Here is a 24324-nt window from a genome sequence, read left to right on the forward strand (position 1 = left end):
TGGTGGGGAATGGAAGGATATAAATTGGATGAGAAGCGAAACGTCTTCAAAGAAGAATCAGACAGTCCAGTCTGAAAAAGCACCTTTGGGACAACCAAGACCTGGATGACGGAGAATCTCATGCACAATCAGGTGCGAGTTAATGTAAATCAAAGTGGGAAAAGTAGAGGAAGTAAGAGACACTGTCCAGGAAGCGTCGGGGTGAGGGAAAGCAAGTCTGCTGGAGTTGTGCAAAGCTTTTTGCGCTGTGTTTTGAAATAAAGAAGCTGTGTTAAGAAACCAGGAAGAGAAACGTTTGCCCAATTTGGGGCAAACCGGTAGCAACCTACCACTGCTTTTCGTCTTGGAGCACCCACAACTTCTGGAGGCAAGTCCGTTCCACTGATTCATTTATGATTTCAAATGACACAACTGACTGAAAGTAACGCCACAAAGTCAGAGGAACTATTGCATCTGGTTGTGGATGGGGTAGATAAGAATCGATACTCGAGGATTTGCTGCCTCTGGAACAAAGAAACATTTGCGAGGACTTCCAATAAATATTTCCGTTGAGGGCTCTATTATTTATTATGGACCAACAGCCTGGGGGGTGAAATAAATACAGAAATGTGCGGCGGTGCAGATGGAGAGAGGGGAGCGCCCTGTATTTTAGCATCAAAGCCCTTTCAGGGGCCCGTCAGCGGATGATTAACTTCCTCTATCTGCTAGACGACAGAAGCTCAGGCGGTGCATAAGACAGGAAATAGATCCATCACTAGCAACAGTAGAGAAAGTGCCATTAGAAAACAAAGGAGGCGGTGAGTGAGCAGGGAAACCCTTTTATCAGTGCCTTTCCAGATGAGCTGGATTTTCACAGGGCAGTTGGACAAACGAATAGCCACCAACGAGAAAAGGCAGATTTCTTTTCTTTTTTTTTTTTAAAAAAAAATGTAGTACGGAAAAGATCAAAGAAGCCAACACAAACCTCTCTGGTTTATACAAAGGCTGCATCTTTACAAATGAAGCAATGTCACCTCTAGGTTTCCCAAAAGAAATCTAGAAAAACGTAGCCCCGTAGGTATTCCAAGGTGGAAACATACTGAGATGGGATATCTTAAAATGTGGGGGTCCTTGATGCTGCTCTCTGGGCTTGGTTGTTTTCTGGCAGATGTCTCATTACTTAACTAGGTAACGACATCAGTGCTAGAAGGGAGCGGGGCTTGTGGAAAGGAGGAGGGGGGGGACTGTGAGTCCTTGGTGCTTTCTGAGCTTGGTGGTTTTCTTGCAGATGTTTCAATACCCAACTAGGTAACATAATCAGTGCGAGAAGGAAGTGGGATTGGAGGAGGAGGAGGAGGAGGAGGAGGAGGAGGAGGAGGAGGAGGAGGAGGAGGAGGAGGAGGAGGAGGAGGACTGAGATATCTTTGGTGCTTTCTGAGCTTGGCTGTTTTCTGGCAGACATTTCAATACCCAACTAAGTAACATAATCAGTGCAAGAAGGAAGTGGGATTTGAGGAGGAGGAGGAGAAGGACTGAGATATCTTTGGTGCTTTCTGAGCTTGGCTGTTTTCTTGCAGACATTTCAATACCCAACTGGGTAACATAATCAGTGCGAGAAGGAAGTGGGATTTGAGGAGGAGGAGGAGGAGGAGGAGGAGGAGAAGGAGAAGGACTGAGATATCTTTGGTGCTTTCTGAGCTTGGCTGTTTTCTGGCAGACATTTCAATACCCAACTAAGTAACATAATCAGTGCGAGAAGGAAGTGGGATTTGAGGAGGAGGAGGAGGAGGAGGAGGAGGAGGAGGAGGAGGACTGAGATATCTTTGGTGCTTTCTGAGCTTGGCTGTTTTCTGGCAGACATTTCAATACCCAACTAAGTAACATAATCAGTGCAAGAAGGAAGTGGGATTTGAGGAGGAGGAGGAGAAGGACTGAGATATCTTTGGTGCTCTCTGAGCTTGGCTGTTTTCTTGCAGACATTTCAATACCCAACTGGGTAACATAATCAGTGCGAGAAGGAAGTGGGATTTGAGGAGGAGGAGGAGGAGGAGGAGGAGGAGGAGGAGGAGGAGGAGGAGGAGGAGGAGGAGGAGAAGGACTGAGATATCTTTGGTGCTTTCTGAGCTTGGCTGTTTTCTGGCAGACATTTCAATACCCAACTAAGTAACATAATCAGTGCGAGAAGGAAGTGGGATTTGAGGAGGAGGAGGAGGAGGAGGAGGAGGAGGAGGAGGAGGAGGAGGAGGAGGAGGAGGAGGAGAAGGACTGAGATATCTTTGGTGCTTTCTGAGCTTGGCTGTTTTCTTGCAGACATTTCAATACCCAACTAGGTAACATAATCAGTGCAAGAAGGAAGTGGGATTTGAGGAGGAGGAGGAGAAGGACTGAGATATCTTTGGTGCTCTCTGAGCTTGGCTGTTTTCTTGCAGACATTTCATTACCCAACTGGGTAACTAGATCTTGCTTTAAATCCATTAAAACACCACACAAACACACATGCACACACACACACACACAGGGACCCTGCCCACTATTGGCACTATTGACATATAGTATACGTCGTATACTGTTCTATGCAGGCCCATCTTAGCAAAGTCGGATGTGCTGGAATTTCACTTAGGAGAGAGAGAAATTGATTTATTTGGATGCACCACGTAACGCGAACACAAATCACTGCAATTTCGTTAAACCAATTTTAGGGCTGAGCGTGTCATACGAACCAACTGTTGTTGCTTTTTAAAGCCTCCTAATGGCATTGTGTGGGATGTTATCCCAAAGCAGGCAAAGGTTTTATTTGAAAGGAGACCGATAAATCATCTGGCCCTTATTTGCTGGATGAAAACCAGTACCGTTTAAGTTACAAAAGTCAGAAAGAGTCCATTATTATACAACATCTGATTGTCTCATCTCACACACACACACACACACACAGATAAACACACAGAGACAACCACACCTGCGGGCACACGCACACACACAAACCAAGCTTTCAAATAATGCGGAAAAAGAAAAAAAAACTGGATTTGATTTGTTACGTTCCACAATTTTTGTTAAAAAAAAAAAGAAGAAGAACAGGATAAAAACCTGGGAGTTTAATTTTCAGGCCAAAAGTTCAACTGACAGCCGAGAAGGAAGATCTGGAAGAAGACATGCTTCAGATCCTGCTATTTATTACCTCCAATTCGTCAGAAGTTGGTATCAGGCAGAATTTATGATGCTTTTAAATTGCAATTCTAATTCCTTCCAACCAGAATGCAAAAAGCCAACGCCGTAATAAATCGGTCAAACTTTTGTTCCAGCAATCATGTCTATGCTGGTTTCCTAGGCACAGTAATATACAATCTAAATAAGTCTACACATGTGGGGGGGGTTTTTTCCTCATTGTGGCTGAAATAGGTAGCATAAACCCATAAACATCAGGGTTTGCATAATCACGAGTTTGGGCTTGGCACAATGAGAGAACTAGCCAGTCGTGGATTATATTACGACCATAATGGAGCCTGCCCATTCCGGTCGTATGTTATAACTGTTGTAATATAGGTCTGTCATGTGACGAACCTGATTTTATCACCTTTTTGGGGTGGAGTTGTACACAAACATGGCAAACCTAAAGCGAACGTAGCAGTGGTTAAACCAGGGGTCAGCAACCTGCGGCTCTGGAGCCGCATGTGGCTCTTTCATCCCTCTGCTGCGGCTCCCTGTCGCCGGTCGGCTCCACAATTGATAGGGCTTTCGGTTAGGATAGGTAGAGGAAAAAGGACGCCGTGCTAGGAGGAGACTCTATGGTGGGGAAACCGGACTTCTGGTCAGCAGAGGAAAAAGGATGCCACACTAGGAGGAGACTCTGTGGTGGGGAAACCGGACTTCCGGTCGGTTCCAAAATTGAACGGGGGCTTCCGGTTAGGACCTTTTTGGCTCTTTGAGTGTTTAAGGTTGCCGACCCCTGGATTAAAAGAACATCATGGTTGTTAAGCAAAACCAATGGTTTGCTACGGCTGAGCTTTATTCATCGGTTTGTAAAACAAACTATTTATTTGTTTGTAAAAATGTAATGGCCATCCATCTTACTTCAAAGTAACTCTGGACGGTTTACAAGCACACTAGAATAAGTGTCGTACATGCAGCCGTTTCGTTGAGCGCCCGACATTCAATTATGTGGCCACAAAAAAAATAATCCAACTGCCAGAACTTCGAATCTCGGTCATAAGTCCCCTTTTTCAGATCCGTCGTAACTTCGAACGGTCACTAAGCAACCGTTCATAGGTGGAGAACTATCTGTAATCAATAAACCACTGACTATAACATGCAAGCCGAATCTATGAAAGAGCAAAAGGATCAGATGGTGAGAAAGGCCTTTGAGTAAAGTTACTAAGCGTTCCCTAACTTGTTACTCTCCAGATCTGCTAAGACTACCACTGACTTCCTGCATGGTTATTCTGGGTAGGATTTGGGTCATATATACACCGAGTCCTCTCAAAGGAAACCAAACATGATTAAAAAGACAAACACAATATTTACTTTTTCCCCTTATCTTCAACAACTCAAAAATGTTTTTAAAAATCCTCAGTCGATCTAGCTCATTATTGTACATAATCTACATGAACACATGGCAAATGGGTAATGTTACAGGAGGATGTTTTTTTATTGGTGAAAAGCCAATTAGGTGAAAAGCCAATTTATAGCTTTCATACCTGCGGCCAATTTATCCAGGAATTTTACAGTACAATTAACTCGGCAACTTTCCACGCAGTTCACATTTTAGAAAAGAGACATCAAAAGAATGCAACCTTTACACAGTGGTAAAATTAAAGGGCAGTAAAGCATTGAAGCTCGATTTTCTAAGCATATTTCAGAAACGATATGTTATATTTATATTCTGCTAAAGATGGGATGCCTTGCACAATTATTATTATTATCACTGTTTTTCACCACGATTTAATTCCAGACATCCTTCTAAGGTACAGTTTCTTTAACCACAGTTTGATAACACAAACTACCATTGGCTTGGATATCATACCACATGAAGTCAGAATCAAATAAAACTGTGTTATGGCTGAACACAGTACATGAACCAAGTTCGTTCACTATGATTTACTCAGGGGTGAGGCTGCTGGGGGTTCGCAGGGGTTCGGGAGAACCTCTAGCTAAGATTCTGTGCAGTTCGGAGAACCCCCAAATCCCACTTCTGGCTGGCCCTTCCCACCCCACCCCGCCCCTCCCAGGAGTCCCCACGCGGCCCATTTTGGATGCAGGTAAGTGCAGGGTGCATGTGGAGACTCAGGGAGGGCGAAAAATGGGCCTACCGAAAGTTTGGCCTCCAGAGGGCCTCTAGAGTCTGGGGAGGCCGTTTTCGCCCTCCCAGAGGCTCAAGGAAAGCCTCCAGAGCCCGGGGAGGGCAGACACACACACATACACACACACACACACACACACGCTGTGGTGCAGAAGGCTGATTAGGCCACGCCCACCATGGCCACGCCCACCCAGCAACCGGGCAGAGAACCCCATGCTAAAAATTTTTACAGCCGACCCCTGGGTTTATTACTTATTTGTTTGCATCTCACTTTTATTATGTTTACAAAGAATTCAAGACAGCGAACATATCCAAGACAGGTTCCTCCTCTTATTTTCCCAACAACAACAACAACAACCACAACCACAATCCTTTAAGGTGGGTTGGGTTGAGAGAGAATGATTGGCCCAAGAACATCCAGCTGGTTTTCATGGCTAAGACGGGCCTTGAACTCATGACCTCCTGTTTTCTAGCTTGGTACCTCAACCACTAGACCAAACCGGTCAACAGATCTATGATTTTGTGAATGACAAACTCCCACGAGCAATTACAGGTAATCCTTGACGTACGACCCCAACTGAGCCCAACATTTCTGTGGCCAAGTGAAACATTTGTTAAGTGAATTTTGTCCCATTTTACGATTTTTCATGCCATGGTTGTTAAGTGAATCACTGCAGTTGTTAAATTAGTCACAAGGTTGTTAAGTGAATCTGGCTTCCCCACTGATTTTGCTTGTCAGAAAGTGACAACAGGTAGACCACCTGACCCCAGGACACTACAACGGACGTAAATGTGAGTCAGTTGCCATCTGGATTATGACCACCTGACCGTGGGGATGTTGCAACGGTCATAACTGTGAAAAACGGTCATAAGTCACTTTTTTCAGTGCCGTTGTAACTTTGACCGGTCACTAAACACACTGTTGTAAATCGAGGTCTATCTGTATTACAATACTCTAAAAGGGAAGTAGCTGGGAATAACGTATTATTCTCAAATGTTCTTATTTACCATTGTTCTCCAAAGTTACCTTATTTATTCTTATTTAGTTGCCAGTTTGGGGCTCTTAAACTTAATTGGATTTTGATTTCTAGTTTTGTTTCTTGGTGGGGTTTTTTTTTAAAAAAAATTCTTGCTGTTTTATCATGTACTGTTTTTATCACTGCATACCATTCTCTATTTTATGTTTGTAATTTACTGGCATGCGACCCAGGGAAGTCTCACCATTAAGCAGTTGAGAAAGAATAATAAGTGAATTAATTATGGCTCCTACAAGGCAGAACATTCTTCTCTGGCCATTAAAACAGACTTTGAGTGACTGCTAAGCTGCAGCCAAGTATGCCTTTTCTTGGTAAGCTTTGAACAAAACCTTTAAGAAAGAAGAAACTCAAACCTGGTTATTAGAAGAGTTAAAACTATGAGCTTACAAAACCAGGATATGAATCATAAACTGGCAAATGACATCATGCCATTTATATATTTGTGGCCAAGGATGGATTATCCGAAAACACAAACATATTAAATTGATAGATACCCAAAAGAAGGGGGAAAGCTGACTCACAATCTTTCTGTATTCCTCCTATTTTTATGGTCAAAATCCGTTCACCAGTTTGTTGCTTTGTGATGCCGTTTCATAGTGGGATTCTATTCCAAGTGGACCGTCTCAAGGACAATCATTTGGTCAAGATTCACGCACCAAAATTCAACCACATTTGGTAGAGAATTGCATGTGTAAACCTGCCCAGAACTTAGGTAATTTCCTGGTCTAGATCAAAGCTCTCCGCTTATTAAAAAAAGAAAATCCAACAGGAGGTTACTCATATTTGATCACTCAAGTCAGGAACAAAGCTTTTCACAAAATAGAATTCTAATTTAAATTAGTCCTCAACGTACGACCACCATTGAGCCCAGAATTTATGTTGTTCAGGGAGATATTTGCTAAGTGAGTTTGTCCCCATTTTACAACTTCTCTCACCACATTTATTAAATGAATCACTGTGGTTGTTAAATTAGTCACACGGTTGTTAAGTGAAACTGATTTCCCCATGGATGTCAGGGCTCCAACGAACGCCCTAATTAACTCATGAGACTCGAGCCAAGTTTCAAAAGAAATCCAGTTATTTATTAGGAGCAACATGTCGGCACCTTCCCAAGTGTAGTCAACTCTGCCGCATGTAATTTACAGCTCAATTATGATCCTGTTTTCCCCCTCCTCTCAGGCTGTGTCAGAAGGTCACAAAAGGGGTTTGCATGACCCTGGGACAGTACAACCTGTCATAAATGTGAGTCGGTTGTCAGGCATCCGAATCTAAATCACATGACCACGGTCACGTTGCAACAGTCATAAATGTGAAAAATGGTCATCAGTCCCTTTTTTCAGTACTGTTGTCACTTGGAATGGTCACTAAATGAACTGTTGTAAGTTGAGGACTACCTGTACAGCACACAATACAGCCTGGGCTTGAAAAGGAGACAGGCTTACCGAGAAATCTCATTGCTAAGGAAAAGGAGATTGCAGAAATCCTGACACTGGAAAGTAGCTACACAAAGCAAATGGGAACATGCAAGTCGTCTTCTTGAAACAGAAACCGTCTCTGTTTCGAAGGCTGCAAATGTGCTGAACGCCACTCATCGTTCTGCAAACTGTGCGCTATCTTCTCAAAAGTCTTGTGACAAATTTCTTTCCATCTTAACCATCCGCAATCATCAGAGAAGGAGCAGAAAAACCCAGAAATGTAAGAAGAGAATTGTCGTTACTCATATCCAGTGGTGGGATTCAAATAATTTAATAACCGGTTCTCTGCCCTAATGACCGACTGAGTGGGTGTGGCCATGGTAGGTGTGGCCAGGGGGTGTGACAGGCAGCACTCGGCCTCCTGCATCCTCCTGGGAGCAAAAACGGGCCGTGGGGGGATGTGCTTCCCCCCGCACCCTGTTTTGGGCCTAGGAGGCCTCCCTGCACTTACCTGGGAGCCAAAATGGGGATCATGGGGACTCCTGGAAGGGGTGAAACGGGGAGGGGCAAGAGTAGCCAGCAATTTAACTACCGGTTCATCTGAACCAACCCGAACCGGCTGAATCCCCCGACTGCTCATATCCTTCTTCTAAGAATTTCTACCTTCTGAAGGCAGAAGAACCTTGCCGAAGAAGAAGGTGGCAACCCTAAGAAAATGCAAGCTATTTATTGGATAATGAATTTAGGATGCCACCTCGTACCATGTCACACAGTTGAGTTTTCGACCTTGATATGGACAAGGCCAGTATTTTCTAACTTTAGCAATTTCCAGATGCGGCGACTTCAACTCAGCCATGACCCCATGGATCGGGGAGTTCTAGGAACTGAAATCCACCTCTCAGGAAGCTGTAGAGGCTGAGAAAACGTTGACCTGTTCTAACTGGACAATTCCTCTATAAGGGTCCAGACAAGAGTTGAGCTCAGATCTACTTAAGAGGCACTTCAAAGATTTCACGTTCGATGAATGTTTTGCCAGCTTTTATTTATTTTTACAGAAGTATTTATGGATTACCTACATCCAGAGAACGAGATGACGCTGACTCACGGCAACAAATAAAAACATAAACTTTAAAAAGCCTTGGTCATCTTGACAGACTTCACCATTAGGTTTTAAAAAGAAAAGCGTTTTTAAACCAATAAGAAAGGCAAACTTGGTAGTACAGTGGTCTAAAGCACCCTGTTATTAAGACCAGCTGCCTGCAATTACTGCAGGTTCGAATCTCGCCAGGCTCAAGGTTGACTCAGCCTTCCATCCTTTCTAAGGTAGGTAAATTGAGGACCCAGTTTGTGGGGGCAATAAGCTGACTTTGTATAAATATACAAAAGGATGAAGGCTATTGCTTAGCGTGTTGTAAGCCGCCCTGAGTCTCTGGAGAAGGGCGGCATATAAATTAAATTTTTAAAAAAAACTTTCTTTTTTTTTTTAAAGTCTTGTTGGTTTTAAATTGTTTTACAAGAAAAGCAGGGCCAGATAAGGAAATTCTTCACTCTATTGGATAATACAGATGTTTGTGGGCAGCTATTAATGGCCAAGTAATATGAAGATGACAGTCGTATCACAGATTTAAGCAGTTCTTCCAAAAACATCCAATAGGAAATGGAAGACAGAAAGATTATCGTTCAAGAAAGAATTGCAAACGGAGAATAAAATTTGGAGAGTAGAATTTTACTCTCCGTTTGCAATTCTTTCTTGAACGATAATCTTTTGCATACAGGAGTTCACTCTAGTCTAGTGGATATAACCCCAAGTCCTCAATTTTTGATACTATATCCTCAGTTAAATCAAGTGGATAAAAGCTGGGCTTCCTGCCTGGGCAGGGGGTTGGACTAGAAGACCTCCAAGGTCCCTCCCACCCTTCCAACTCTGTTATTCTTATTATAACTATACAACCTGAAGATCAGTCTATGGTCACAATATGGATGAATATGGTTCTGTGTAAGGCATCACATTTATAATGTTACAGGTAATTCTCAACTTGCAACAGTCCATTTAGTGACCGTTCAAAGTTACAACAGCACTGAAAAAGTGACTTATGGCCAATTTTCACACTTACGACCGTTGCAGCCTCCACATGGCCATATGATCAAAATTCAGATCCTTAGTAACTGATTCATATTTATGACGATTGCAGTGTCCTAGGATCACATGATCCCTTTTAGTGACCTTCTGATGAGCCAAGTTCACCAGATTCACTTAACAACTGTGGCAAAAAAAGGACCCAGTTTGTGGGGGCAATAAGCTGACTTTGTATAAAATATACAAAAAGTATGAAGGCTATTGCTTAATGCATTGTAAGCCGCCCTGAGTCTCCGGAGAAGGGCGGCATATACATCAAATTTAAAAAAATAATAATTGTAAAATAGGGCAAAACTCACTTAACAACTGCCTCGCTTAGCAACGGAGCAGTAATGCCATCTAACGATGCATCATTTGTGACAAATTAAGTAATTTGTACCCCTATTCAAACTGTGCAAATAACTCGACAACCTACTACACTTCAGCAGTTCCTGCACAATGAGCCAGGTAAAATTGTTATAACAGAATAACAGAACACAATATCAGAGGTGGAAGGGACCTTGGAGGTCTTCTAGTCCAACCCCCTGCAGAAGCAGGAGACCCTATACCAGTGATGGTTAACATTTTTGCCATCGCGTGCCAAAAGCAGGGGGAAGGGGGGGTCGCGCACACACGTGTCGTGCCCACACCCATAATTCTATGTGCCCCGCACATGCGCGCACGACCCCGCTGCACTCCCCCCACTTTTGGCACATGATGGCACAGTGGGCCCGGTAGGCCCATTTTTTGCCCTCCCCCAGAGGCTTTCTAGGAGTTTGGGGAGGGCGAAAACGGCCTTCCCCACTCCTCCGGAGGCTCTCCAGAGGCCGGAAAAAGCCTGTTTGCCGACTTCCGGTGGAACCGGAAGGCCCGTTTTTTTGCTCTCCCCAGGCTCCTAGAAAGGCTCTGGAGCCTGGGGAGACTGAAAAGCAGGCCTTCTCCACCCACCCAGGCCCTCCGGGAGGCCAGAAACAGCCTGTTTCCCTACTTCCAGTGGGCCCAGAAGGCCCGAAAATCAGCTGAGCTCACGTGCCCACCGATATGCCTCCGTGTGCCACCTGTGGCACGCGTACCATAGGTTCGCCATCACGGCCCTATACCAATTCAGACAAATAGTTATCCGATCTCTTCTTGAAAACCTCCAATGATGGAGCACCCACAACTTCTGGAGTTCTTCGTAATATTTTCAAGACATCCATTAACCCACATTTAATTGTCTTTTGAATGGCCTGTGATTGTTTCCTTCAATAAAAAAATGCCCTTTTTTTGTCTTGATATGCATTTGAAATCTTTTTGAGTGAACTCCTACGTAAAGATGAAAACTCAATAGCGTACTGTGAATTGAAATGATAATGCCATAGCATTCAAGAAATGGGAAACAATGCTACATAAATTGTTCCAGATCGTGCAACATCCAAATTTAAAAGACCTTGATTCATAAATAGGAATAAAATAAATATTCTCAGTACTTTTGCCCTTGTTCTGTTTGTCACAACCTGACTCTTTAAGTCTAAGTTCTGGCTCAGGTTACATCTCCATCTAAACCCCCAAACCTCCCCTGAAAGTCGGGGTTTATATACAGGTGGTCCTCAACTTACAACAGTTCATTTAGTGACCAAGTTACGACGATGACACTGAAAAAAGTAACTTATGACCATTTTTCACACTTACAACCGTTGCAACATTTCCTTGGTCACGTGGTCAAAATCTGGACACTTGGCAACTGACTCACATTTATGACGGTTGCAGTTTCCCGAGGTCATGTGACCCCCTTTTGTGACCTTCTCACAAGCAAAGTCAACGGCCTGATTCACTTAGCATCCGTGTTACTAAATTTAGCAACTGCATGGATTCACTTAACAACTGTGGCAAGAAAGGTTGTAAAACGGGGCAAAATTGACTGAACCAATGTCTCACTCAGCAACAGAAAGTCGTCGTGGTCGTAAGTCGAGAACTATCTATAAATGGACAAGTGAATCAAGCTGGACTAAAAGATTAGGAATTCATTTAGTTTTCATCTGCACGTTTGGGGCAGTTTTAGCACAACACACAAAATGTACTGTAGGCCTAATGTACCACTGGAAGATCAAAAGCCATTTTCTATCTCAGCCAGTCCTACCTCAAAGGAGTGTTGTAAAACGAAAATACAAAGAATGGGGAACAGCAAGAAAACTATACCTGCAACCCTAGCCCACTTGATGACAATGTGAGATAGAAACGAAGCAAAATAAAACTAATTCAATTTTATCCAACTATACAGGGGCACCTACATTTTAAATTTTGAATCCAACGTTTCTAGAATTATTATTTTTTAAATTATTATTTTGGCAATGCCGTGCATTGATCTGCCTCCATTTTGAGCCACCTTTCACCTGTCATAAACGCATTTGTGTGCAAATTATATAGCATCCTATTCCTGAAAGGTTTTGCGGACTTCATATGCAAATCCGCCAGCTTCTTTGATCAGTAATCCATAGTCCAAAGGCCAAAGAATTTCCTCCATTCTAAAGAAGGAGAAGGGGGAAAAAAAATCACTTTTAAATCATTTGTTTTAACTTCCCATGATTTATCCTCCTGTAATATTTGGTTTCTTAAATCAGCCCAGGGAAATACCCATAAATCTTTTGCAGACCTTCATAAAAAGCTGGAATCCTGTATGGGTACATAAAAAAAAAAGCAAAGAAAAAGCAACATTATTGTGTCAAGGTTCCTATTCTGTTTCTGCTTAGAAGGGGTTTCAAAACAAACTTTCACTCCTGCAAACAAAAGTTCCAAGAGGAGGCAGAAAGGGAAACCACATAGCTCCCTTAACTCTGGCTTCCACACTGATTTTGCACTGATTTTGCAACAATGTTCCCTTGAATTGCATTCATTTTATGCATTCAATCCACGCTTATACTTATATACATTATCTAATACGTACTCGACAAATAAATAATAAAAAATAAAATATTGGCTGATGCACACCTACAGGCCCAAGGTGACGTTTGGGGTGGGGGTAGATGGGGGATAGGGACAGCACTGAGAGTGATCTGTATATTCCAAATAAATCCGAATTCTCTTTCTTAGACTGATCCAAAATCCACAGAAGAGGAAAAGGGGGAAAGGGAAGAGAGAGAGAGAGAGAGACCTAGGAAATCATTTATTTTTTTAAAAGAAAAAAGAAAAAAAGAGAGTAACGCTTATGAAACTGGCAACTCACCAGCTACAACCGACAGACAGCATTTAACCGAGACAGCTTAAAATCGGTCCTCACCAGGGGCCAGTGACTTGTTTGGTGCGTCAAGTCTTGGTGGACTTCACAAAGTTCTTCTCATCACCCCACCAACCACAACATGGTCCCCAGATTCCCAAAGGGCACACCGTTTTGTGTGTTTTTTGTGTGTGTTTTTTTTCTTTTTTCCCCCCATTATTTATTTATTTAATTTAATTTAATTTAATTTAATTTATATACCGCCCTTCTCCCGAAGGACTCAGGGGCGGTGAACAGCCATAATAAAAAAAAACCATGTCCAAAATAGAATTTCAAAGCAGATTAAAATAATTAAATCAGAGGCCGAATTTAAAACTCTCCCTACCTTCACGCTGGATCTCTTGGTCCTCGATTCCGCCTCCATGTTGTCCCGCGAGTCCTTTTTCGTTAGGTTGGTTCTCAACTTATACGAGGTGGCGTTGGAAGATTTAATGAATAATCCAGGGACGGGGTTGCCTTGCTGGGACGAATTGGAGTCCTCGGGATCTTTGTTGCTGTGGTAAACCACCCGACTGTCAGATATATGAATGCTGGGAGCGCAACCCATGGCGTTTTTTTTTTTCTTTGCGTTTTGTTTTTTTTCCAAGCCGCTAGATCTCAAGGTTATTTCTTTCTCTTTTTTTTTTTCTTCCTTCCCCTCGCTTGGGAACGTTGTCCTTTTTATTGTTTTTTTTTTTCCCCTTCCAAAAGGGGTTAATAATAGGCCGTTTCTGCTGAAGGGTCCAGGGTCCCCATCCACACCGCCGGCTGTGTCTCAGGCCCGGCCCCCCAAATCCGGAGAAACATCGTTCTTGGAGCCTCCAAACCAAATCCGGAGGTCCCTCGATCTGAAAAGCGCGCAGCGGGCGTGCGGCGAGGTAGATGAGAGGGGGCTTGAAAATTCCAGCTGTGCACTTAAATTATGACATTCTCTCTCTTTTTTTTCTTCTTTTCTTTTTGCCCCCTCTCCCCTCCACGCAAAAGGGGAGAGGGGAAAATGCTCCCCCACCCACCCACCACCCTCTCCCCAAGGTTTGGGTTGGGGGGGGATTAAGAGGAGGGGAGGAGACTCATCACTTCTGGGCGGCGCTTCCCCCTAGAACCCCCCTCCCCTCTCTCTCCCTCTCTTTTTGCAAATAGATCTTATAGTCCGCTTTGGGGAAGGGGCTCAATGGAGCTCGCGCAATGAAAAGGAAGGGTAGGGAAGAAGGGGCGCCCTTAACTCTGCACCCACCGCCCCAAGTCCAACACCTGGCCTGGCACACCTCTCCCCCCTCCTTGCCCCCCCCCACCCGCTCTCCCTGCGCACATAGGCAGCCCTCCCCTACTCCCCTCTTTCCAAACCTCCTCAACGTGGCTCCCCAGCTGGGCTAGGAGGGGGTGGAGGGCAGCAGCCCCCCCCTCCGGGGTTAAGGTCCCGCCTTCATCAAGCGCCCGTCCGAATCATCAGAGTCATCCCCGCGGCCAGACCCTCGCCTCCCACCCACCCACCCCTCTCTCTCCCTCCCTCCCTCCCTCCCTGCCCTTCCCCACCGCGGCTCTTGCTTGCAAACCACCCCCACTCCCGGGAGCCGGGAAAGCGCATTCACACGTTCTTTCCCAAAGCGGGTTTCCCTTCCACCGCACCTCTAAGCCAGGTCCTGGGGCTGGGGATTCCAGATGTGCCGCCCCCCCCAGTTGCGCGCCCTCCCCTCCAAAAAAAAAGAGGGGAGGGGGAGAGAAGACAGAGGGGGGAGGAGAAAAGGGGGACAGCAGCCGTCCAAAAGAGAAGACAGGAGGGATGGTGGAGGGGAGGGAAACGCAGAAGGGGGGGCGGAGTGGGGGATTAAAAAAAGGGGGGACGCTAAACTTTAGAAGGCTCCAGATCCAAAGAAGCAGGTCTGATCGGCGGGGGCGGACCCCCCCGCCGCCGCCACCGCCACCACCCCCAACCCCACCGTCGCCGCCTCTTCTACCCAAAGCACCATCGCTCTGCGCTCTTGGCAAACCTTCCTCCCACCCCCGCCCCCCCCCTCACCCCCACCCCAGAAAAAAAAAAGTCTTGCCAAATCCGAGCCCCGGATTTTGGGGAGGGGGGGGGGAAGGAAGGAAGGAGGGAGGGAGGGAAGGAAGTCTCGGCAGGGAGGGGAGGGGGCGTCCGATCTGCTGCGGAATGAATTAAAATGGCGAGGCAAAAAAAAGGGGGGCTTGCTCGGTGTCCAAACGAGGCGGAGGCGCGGATCCCAACAAGGGCGCAACCGGCGGCTCCTGGCGCTCTTCGGGGAGGCTTGGGCTCTCTGGCTTTTGCAGGGCTGTTGATGTTGCTGTTGCTGTTGCGGCTCCGGTCCCGGCTGCGGCTCCGTCTCCTGCTTCTGCTTCTGCTTCTGCTTCTGCTTCTGCTCCCCGCCCCAAAGGAGAAAGAGCCCCGGGGCCGTTCAGCGGGCGGCCCCCTTCCAGCCTCCTTCGCTGGCTCTCTAGCAAGCTCGCCAGTCCGCTCCGGAGTTTGACAGCCGCGGCGGGCGCAGCATCGGCGCGGGCGGCGGCGCAAGCCAATAAAAGTCCCCGCAAGGCCTGACCTCCAGCCTTTAGTGGCGTCAATGCAAACGAGCTGGCCGGCCCAATCCAGAGCCACTGGCGGCGGCGGAGCGAACTTCAAACGCGCTTCTGCTCCGCCCGCTGCAGCCCGGCTGCCAAGGGCGCCCTTGCGCGGAGGAACGGTGGGTTCCTTGCGCGCCCCGGCAGACGCAGCAACAGCCAGAGGGGGGGGGGGAAGTTGCTTGGCTGCCATCCTTGGGGGAGAGAATCCCGCACTTGGGGGGGTGGAGGGGGGCAACCCTCCCGCCTTCCCTGCCTTCCTCCCCCACACCACCACCTCGGGAACTCCCCGCGACTGGAACTGGGTATGTCTAGTTTCAGGAAAAGAAGGAGTAGGGGAGACATGATAGCAGTGTTCTAGTATCTCGTACCTTCCGCCGTGAGCTTAAGACCTGGCTGTTTAAACGCCCTAGGCAGGACTGATGGGGTCTACTGTTTTAAATTGGTTTTAGTCTGTTTTAATTTGTATTTATTGGGATTGTTTCGTTGGATGTGAGCCGGCCTGAGTCCTTTGGAGAGAGGGCGGCATGTAAATCCAATAAATCATCATCATCATCATCATCATCATCATCATCATCATCATCATCTTGGGGCTGCCACAAAGAAGAGGAGGTCAAGCTATTCTCCAAAGCACCTGAGGGCAGGACAAGAAGTAATGGGTGGAAACTAATCAAGGAGATAAGAAACCTAGAATTAAGGAGAATTGTCCTGACAATGAGAACAATTAATCAGTGGAACAACTTGCCTCCAGAAGTTGTAAATGCTCCAACGCTGGAAGTTTTTAAGAAGATGTTGGATAACCATTTGTCTGAAGTGGTGTAGGGTTTCCTGCCTGGGGTTGGACTAGAAGATCTCCAAGGTCCCTTCCAACTCTGTTATTCTATTTTAAAGGGGTGCCAGCTTCCACGCCTTTTCCTCCGCCTTCCTGCACTCCGGGATGATCGGGTTCCAGGTGGGAAAATCTTCAGAAATCCCGGAAAAAAGGCAAGATGCTTGGATGTAAAAGTGAGGCTCGGCTGGTGTTGCACACGAGAGAGTACACACACACACACACACACACACACACACACACACACACACAAGCACAAGAGAACCTGGTCTCCTTCAAGACACTTTGGAAATCACTTCCGTAGCAACATTTTAGGAGCAGCATGATAGAAGTTTCGAATTTTGCACGGTAGATTTTAAACCGATTTTATTCAACAGCGGAGCCCCCTGTTACTTCTGTGAATTGTATTCTGTTGAAGAGCAATAGTTGGATTAAATATTGATATATCTTTGTTTGTTTGTTTTTTGTGCCTTGAGGCCAGGTTGGTTTTTGTTTTGTTTTTTTACGCCTGGATAAGTCTGCAGCTTTTTTGGCAAGGCTTTTCAGAAGCTTTGCCATTGCTTTCTTTCCCAGGGCTAAGGGAGAATGACTGGCCCAAGGCAACCCAGCTGGCTTCCTGCCTCCGATGAGAATAGAACTCATTTCTCTCAGTTCCTGCCCAATGCCTTAACCGCCACACTGAACTGGCTCTCGGCCCTACTACTATATAAGAATTTAATTTTTTAAAAAAAAATTAGAAGGTTAGTGCCTTAGCCACAGCTAATAAATACATAGGACCAGCTTGCAATGCATAATTATTATTATTAGTTAGTGTATGAAGAGAACGTGACAAAAGAGAGGTAAACATATATACACAATCCATGTAATTATATACAAAACTTCTATGGGGGTATTGGCAGTGGCCGCATAACTGGATGTCCAATTCAGCTATCCAGGTGATCGTCTCTGGAGTTGCTTCTTAGAATAGAATAGAATTTTTTTATTGGCCAAGTGTGATTGGACACACAGGAATTCGTCTTGGTGCATACTCTCTCGGTGTACATAAAAAGACAAGATATATTTGTCAAGAATCCTAAGGTACAACACTTAATGATTGTCATAGGGTAAATAATAAACAATCTGGAAACAATATCAATATAAATTGTAAGGATACAAGCAACAAGTTACAGTCATACAGTCATAAGCGGGAGGAGATGGGTGGTGGGAACGATGAGAAGATTAATAGTAGTGCAGACTTAGTAACTAGTTTGACAGTGTTGAGGGAATTCTTTGTTTAGCAGAGTGATGGTATTCGGTGATTGTGATTGTGTGATTGTTCTGGTCTGCAGTGCTCTATAGCATCGTTTTGAGGGTAGGGGTTGAAGCAGTTTATGTCCAGGATGTGAGGGGTCTGTAAATATTTTCACAGCCCCCTTTTTGACTCGTGCAATGTAGATCCTCCATGGAAGGCAGGTTGGCAGCCATTGTTTTTTCTGCAACTCTGATTATCCTCTGAAGTCTGTGTCTGTCTTGTTGGGTTGCAGAACCAAACCAGACAGTTATAGAGGTGCAGATGACCAACTCAATCCGGATTCTTTCTAAGGAATCCCTGAGAATCGGGAATCGGAGAACACACGTCACAGGCAACTTTGCACAATATGTTTAACAGTTTAACAGAAATGTATAAAGCAACACGTCGTAGTTCTGTCTAATAAAATCCAAGTGTTCATACACACAATAATCTCAATAACATTAAGTCACTTTTTATCCAAAGTCAAAAGAATGTTTTTGAAACATGATGGTTAGGATTTATTTTAGGTGATTGGAACTAGACTGTAAAATATCTGGACATCCAGATTAGGCAGACGAGTTTTGGCACTTATTAATCATAAAGAACAAGGTCTCTTTAAATATTTTCATAATCCAGACTCGGTTTTCTTTTCTTTTGGGATTTAAAAGAAAGGAGAACAAGAGATTTCTGGGCCGTTTCTAGAAACGAAGCATCAAAACAAGAATATTTACTGATTTAAGCATCCTGAAGGTGCTTTTTTTCAAGAGGCATCTGGACTTTCTGGTTTTTTTTGGTCTTTGAAGACATTTTGCTTCTCATCCAAAAAGCTTCTTCAGCTCTGCTGGAGCTGAATGAGAGCTAAAGAAGCTTTCTTGGATGAGAAGCGAAAGGTCTTCAAAGAAAAATCAAAGCTGAAGAAGCTTCTTGGATGAGAAGCAAAACATCTTCAAGGAAAAGCAAAAACAGGGGGGAGGGGGTCCAAAAAGTCAAAATGGCAGACGTGAGATCAAAGCCCCTTCCCTTTGGATCTTGGCTGTTGCATCTTAGGCAAAAGGCCTTCCTTGCCAGAAGTCGCATTACTAAATTAGAAAGGCAAGAGGAGAGGTGATGGCCATTTTACGCCGACCGCGTTCCTCAAAAGCCATGCTCAGTGCCAACAAGTCACAGCTACAGCGAATATTAGATCTGCAGAGTGTGAAACACCAGGTTTTTAAGACAAAGAACTGTACAGAAGTTTGTTGTGGCCCGTCAGTGGCCTGTGCGGCTAGTAGCTGATTCCGACAGCGAGGAGGCTGGTGTGGTGCTGCACCAGCAGCCTGTGCAGCAGGCACTCGAGTCAGACAATGAGGAGGCTGGAGAAGATTTGGTGCCAGAGGCGGCGATTCAGCCAGGGCCTTCAGAACCTCCAGAAGCTCCCTTAAGTGAAGAGGTCGAAGAGGAGGAGCCTCTTCTCGATACAAGGTGCACAGAGCTGCCAAAAAGCAGGAGTGGCTCCTCAGGAGGAGGTCTCCTCAAGAGTAAGGCTTGGGGCTAATTAGCCACTCCCTTAGCCTATTTAAGGAGGGATGCCGACTGAAGCAATTTGCAGGGAACAACTTAGTTCACATACCTCCATGTCTTGTCTTGCTTATCTTATCAGCTTCCTGCAAATTGCTTCTGGGCATTCTGCCAACCATAGTAAGCTTTCAGTTATTATTCTTTGAAATCTTGGTGGCTGTTAATGCAATTAATTAATAGCCATTGTTGTAAAAGACTGGTTTATTCAGTAAACTAAGGTTTGAACGGACTTTGTGTGTGCTGCGTTCTTTGGGGTCCGTAGCTGGGGCAGAACAGAAGATATTTCAGGAACCTGCCATCTACCAAGCCCAACCTGGTCCTCTCGGCCATTGAGAACATCTGAAAGCCTAGATTTTTTAATTTATTTTTTTCATCCTTCACTGGATGTGTCCAGGACCAAACCTTTGGATGTCAGAGTCACCAATTTGGGGGAGGTAATGACTTGGAGTGATTGGAGATGCTACTTAGAAAGATGGCTCCAGGATAGAGGTAGTCCTCACCTTGTGACCATAACTGAACCCAAAATGTATGTTGCCATTAGCGAGGAATTTGTTAAGTGAGTTTCGCCCCATTTTTCGGCGTTTCTTGCCACATTTGCTAAGGGAATCACTGCAGTTGTTCATTTAGTGACGCGGTTGTTAAGTGAATCTGGTTTCCCCATGGACTTTGCTTGTCAGAAGGTTGCGAAAGGGGAATCATGTGACCCTGGGATTCTGCAACCGTCATAAAGGCGAGTCCGTTGTCAAGCATCGGAATATAAATCACGTGACCACAGGGATTTGGTCATTGACCAAATACGTAAATAAATTTCAATTGCAAATTTCAATTTATTAATTAAATTTGTGGGCCGCCCAATTTGTTCCAAGGTTGAGTTTGGCAAGCTTCAAACTGGGTGTGCTAGAAGCTGCAAAAAAATATTTGTGAGTGTGTGTGGCCTCAGGATGCTCCCCTCTGAACTAAAGAAAGCAGCTGTAAAAGCATGAATATAACGTGCGGGGAAATCTTCCTGTTAGATCTTTCGCTGAACACCTATTCCAGGTAAGGAAGCCTTGAGGTTGAAGGAAGTTGAATGAAACCACCCAGAGTCATCTTATAGGGTGGCCCACAACTTTAATAAATTCTTAAGTTGGGGGGGAGGGGTTTCCCCCTTTTGTTCAACCTGTGTCTGATTCTCAGAGAGCGCGTGGACAAGTCCCTGCAGTTTTCTTGCCTTTTTTTCCCCTTTCTTTCTTTCCAGGGCTGGGAGAAAGTGACTGGCCCAAGATCACCCAGCTGACATTGTGCCAAGAGGTGGGCTTCAAAAATTTTAGCAAAGGGTTCTCTACCCAGTTGCTGGCTGGGCGTGGCCATGGTAGGTGTGGCCTAATCGGCCTCCTGCACCACAGCGGAGTGGTGGTGGTGTTTTTGCCCTCCCTGGGCTCCGGAGGCGAAAACAGCCTCCTCAGGCTCTGGAGGCCCTCTGGAGGCCAGAAACAGGCCCGGAAACATTTCTGACCCTCCCGAACTTCCGGTTGGCCCTCCCCGAGCCTCCACACGTGCCCTACACTTACCAGCATCCAAAACGGGCCACGTGGGGACTCCTGGGAGGGGAGGGGTGGGCAGGGCCAGCCAGGAGTGGGATTTGGGGGTTCCCTGGACTGCACAGAATCCTCGCTAGAGGTTCTCCCGAACCCCCAGTAGCTCACCCCTGATTGTGCCTAAGCAAGTGACTAGAATTCACAGACTCCTAGTTTCTAGCCTGATGCCTTCACCAATACTCAATACTGACTCTTGCAATTAAGTTGTTAGCTTTACCCTGTATCTCCTAGAGTAGCGAGAAATGTTTGCTGCGATCTTTCCAGAGCTTGCTTTTACTTAATTGGGAATAATTGCCGTCTCCTTTCATGTTTTGATCTGCGATAGGTGCTTGTGGTTAGGTTTCCTGGGAAGAACTGCATAATTAAAATGCTAGAAAAGCATTGATGAAAGTAAGCAGGACAACCTATTAATCAGTACTTTGCAAGGATCTTTTTTTTTTCCCCTGCTTAAATAGCATGAAAGGACAATGTTTGGTTTACGCACTCTTGTAGCTCTGCATGATTTATAAAGCAGATTTTATGGTGCATAAAATCAAGTGTCTTTTTTTTTTTTTTTAGCACGCGGTCCAAGCTGAGTAAAATGGATTGAATCAAGCAGGATTCAGTTCAGTGTGGCTAAGGAGCTGTGCAAAATGCAACCTTTTGTTTTTAAGCACAAGGACCCGGTGGCTCAGTGGCTAAGATGCTGAGCTTAGTGGTTAAGATGTTGATCAGAAGGTGTGGCAGTTCAGAGGTTCGAATCCCTAGCGCTGCGTAAGGGGGTGAGCTCCCGTGACTTGTCCCAGCTTCTGCCAACCGAGCAGTTTGAAAGCAGGTAAAAAATGCAAGTAGAAAAATAGGAACCACCTTTGGTGGGAAGGTAACAGCGTTCCGTGCGCCTTCGGTGTTGAGTCATGCCAGCCACATGACCACGGAGACGTCTTCGGACAGTGCTGGCTCTTCGGCTTAGAAATGGAGATGAGCACTGCCCCCTAGAGCCGGAAATGACTAGCACGCCTATGTGGGGGAACGTTTACCTTTACAAATGCAGCAAAATTAAAGAGGAAACAAATGTATGCAGTTTTCCAAAAGTTGTGGATTTTTTCCCCACCTAATCCACTCATGGTTTCTTTCTGGTTCCTTTATAAAGCCATCTAACAATGACCAAAGCTGATGCTAACATATTCCATAGTGTGTGTGTGTGTGTGTGTGTGTGTGTATCAGGGGTGAAATCCAGCAGGTTCTGAGAGGTCCTGGAAACTGGTAGTGGAAATTTTGAGTAGTTCGGAGAACCGGCAAATACCACCTCTGGCTGGCCCGAGAGTGGGGTGGGAATTGAGATTTTGCAGTATCCTTCCCTCAGGAGTGGGGTGGGAATGGAGATTTTGCAGTAGCCTTCCCCTGGAGTGGGGTGGGAATGGAGATTTTGCAGTAGCCTTCCCCTGGAGTGGGGTGGGAATGGAGATTTTGCAGTAGCCTTCCCCTGCCACGCCCACCAAGCCACACCACACCACACCATGCCCACCAAGCCATGCCCACAGAACTGATAGTAAAAAAAATTGAATTTCACTACTGATGTATGTATGTATGTATGTATGTATGTATAAAAATCTATTCTGACTCTCACTGTATTCAAACTGAGTAAGAGGAGCAACGTAAAGTTTATGATTTTATGCAAAACGCTAACCCATAAAGCATAGTTCATAAGCCACAGGTTTCACAGGTTGCACTAAGCCAAACCTAAACCATATCCGTGTAGTAATGTTTAAGGTGTTGAGTTAGAATGCAATGATTATCCTTCGTTGACAACCTGCATTTCTTCTATGGTACTCAAGATGGCAGAATTCCTAGACGCAATCTCCGATCCAAGGTTATTCCGATCTGGAGTTACTAACAAGACCGTTTCAGTCTAGGGCTAGCAAAGCCTTTGTACTGGGGATTCACACCAAAGAGGCTGCAGCTTTTACAAAGTAGCTGATGGCAAGATTGAAGGCTGCCAATATAATCAATTCTGCAACCTGGTTGAAAGCATGACTGACCAACGAAATTCCAGTCCCAACGGCAGACCTAAATTGAGGATAACCTGTAGTAAAAAAAAAAGCTCAGCTCTGTATGAAGTTACAACTTACAGAAAGAAGCAGGTAAGGAGAACTTGTCTCTCGTTACTAAAAAGAAAAAAAAAGACAATGTATTTACTTTCCTTTTGTATATGAAAGAAGAAATATAGGGGCAGATTGATAATTTCCTGATATATGCTGAGCTGTAATGTCCTGAATTTTCCATTTAAATGGTGGTAACGGATGAACAGGAAGCCAGAGTTCTTAAAAGTTTCTCTCTCAACTCCCTCCCTATTATAAATAAGTAAATAAATACTTACTTACTTACTTACATACCAAAGGTGGGTTTCAGCAGGTTCTGACCAGTTCTGGAGAACCAGTAGAGGAAATTTTGAGTAGTTCGGAGAACTGGGAGTACCAATTCTGACTGGCCCCGCCCCCATCTATTCTCTGCCTCCCAAGTCCCAGCTGATTGGTAGGAAATGGGGATTTTGCAGTAACTTTCCCCTGGAGTAGGGTGGGGATGGAGATTTTACAGTATCCTTCCCCTGCCACACCCACCAAGCCACACCCACAGAACCAGTAGTAAAAAAATTTGAAACCCACCACTGTTACATACATACATACATACATGAAATATAGAGTGAAATATAGAAAATGCATTAACAGAGTTAATAGAGTTAAATAAATTAAGAAGAGGATTGTCATAGTATTAGATATTTAATGTATTGGTAATAAGCTAAGAATAGATTAAATAATGAATATGGCTGTAAACCTTAACTGTTACTGCAGTTAAGGTTAAGTAGAACCCACCCCTGATACATACATACATTGCTTTGAATAATTCTAGAAAATAAATATCATTTATAGACCTTTTGCCCAAGGGCAGTACCAAAAACGTTGTTTTTCCTGTTAAGGTTAAGACGTTCAGAAATGTTGAGTCAGCTTTCTCTGGGGACAAAGGTATGCGAGAAAACAGCCAAGTGGAAGGGAAGGAGAAAACAGCATTAAAAAAAGCAATCCGTACTGAACAAATAAGCTTTGGAAACAGAATGGAAATTCAAGACCTCGCATCCGAACTTTCTACATATTTAAACCTGAAAATGACATAAATATATATGTGTGTATAAATATATACATATATTTGCTCCACTGAAAGAAAACGTGAATCTTTAATCATTGGACTTTGATCTTCTCCAACCGGCGTCCAATTATATGTTGGGGAATTAGAAGGATTGAAGCGCAATGCATCCGAAGGAACAGAAGGAGGAGCTTCACTAGGATGTTTCTACTTATGAACCTGGTTTCTCTACTATCTTTCCAACCCCAAGTTGGAACGTAGAGTGGCCATTTACTCTGAGTCATCCATCTCTACAAAAAAGGCAATTAGCTTTATCTCAGATCTGCTT

General features: G+C 44.9%; 1 protein-coding gene across 1 annotated transcript in view; it reads right to left on the minus strand.

The window, feature by feature from the left end:
- The window catches only part of PDE8A (phosphodiesterase 8A), a 100345-nt gene extending 84773 nt beyond the window's left edge, over positions 1 to 15572 (minus strand). Inside the window, exon 1 of the mRNA XM_034434657.3 lies at positions 13419 to 15572. Coding sequence (XP_034290548.1) covers positions 13419 to 13640 — 222 coding nt within the window. The 5' untranslated portion in view covers positions 13641 to 15572. The remainder of the gene's footprint in view (positions 1 to 13418) is intronic.
- Positions 15573 to 24324: the final 8752 nt, after the last annotated feature.

Source organism: Pantherophis guttatus, chromosome 13 (genome assembly GCF_059756535.1).
Source record: "Pantherophis guttatus breed Tessera chromosome 13, ASM5975653v1, whole genome shotgun sequence".
Classification (NCBI taxonomy): Eukaryota; Metazoa; Chordata; class Lepidosauria; order Squamata; family Colubridae; genus Pantherophis; species Pantherophis guttatus.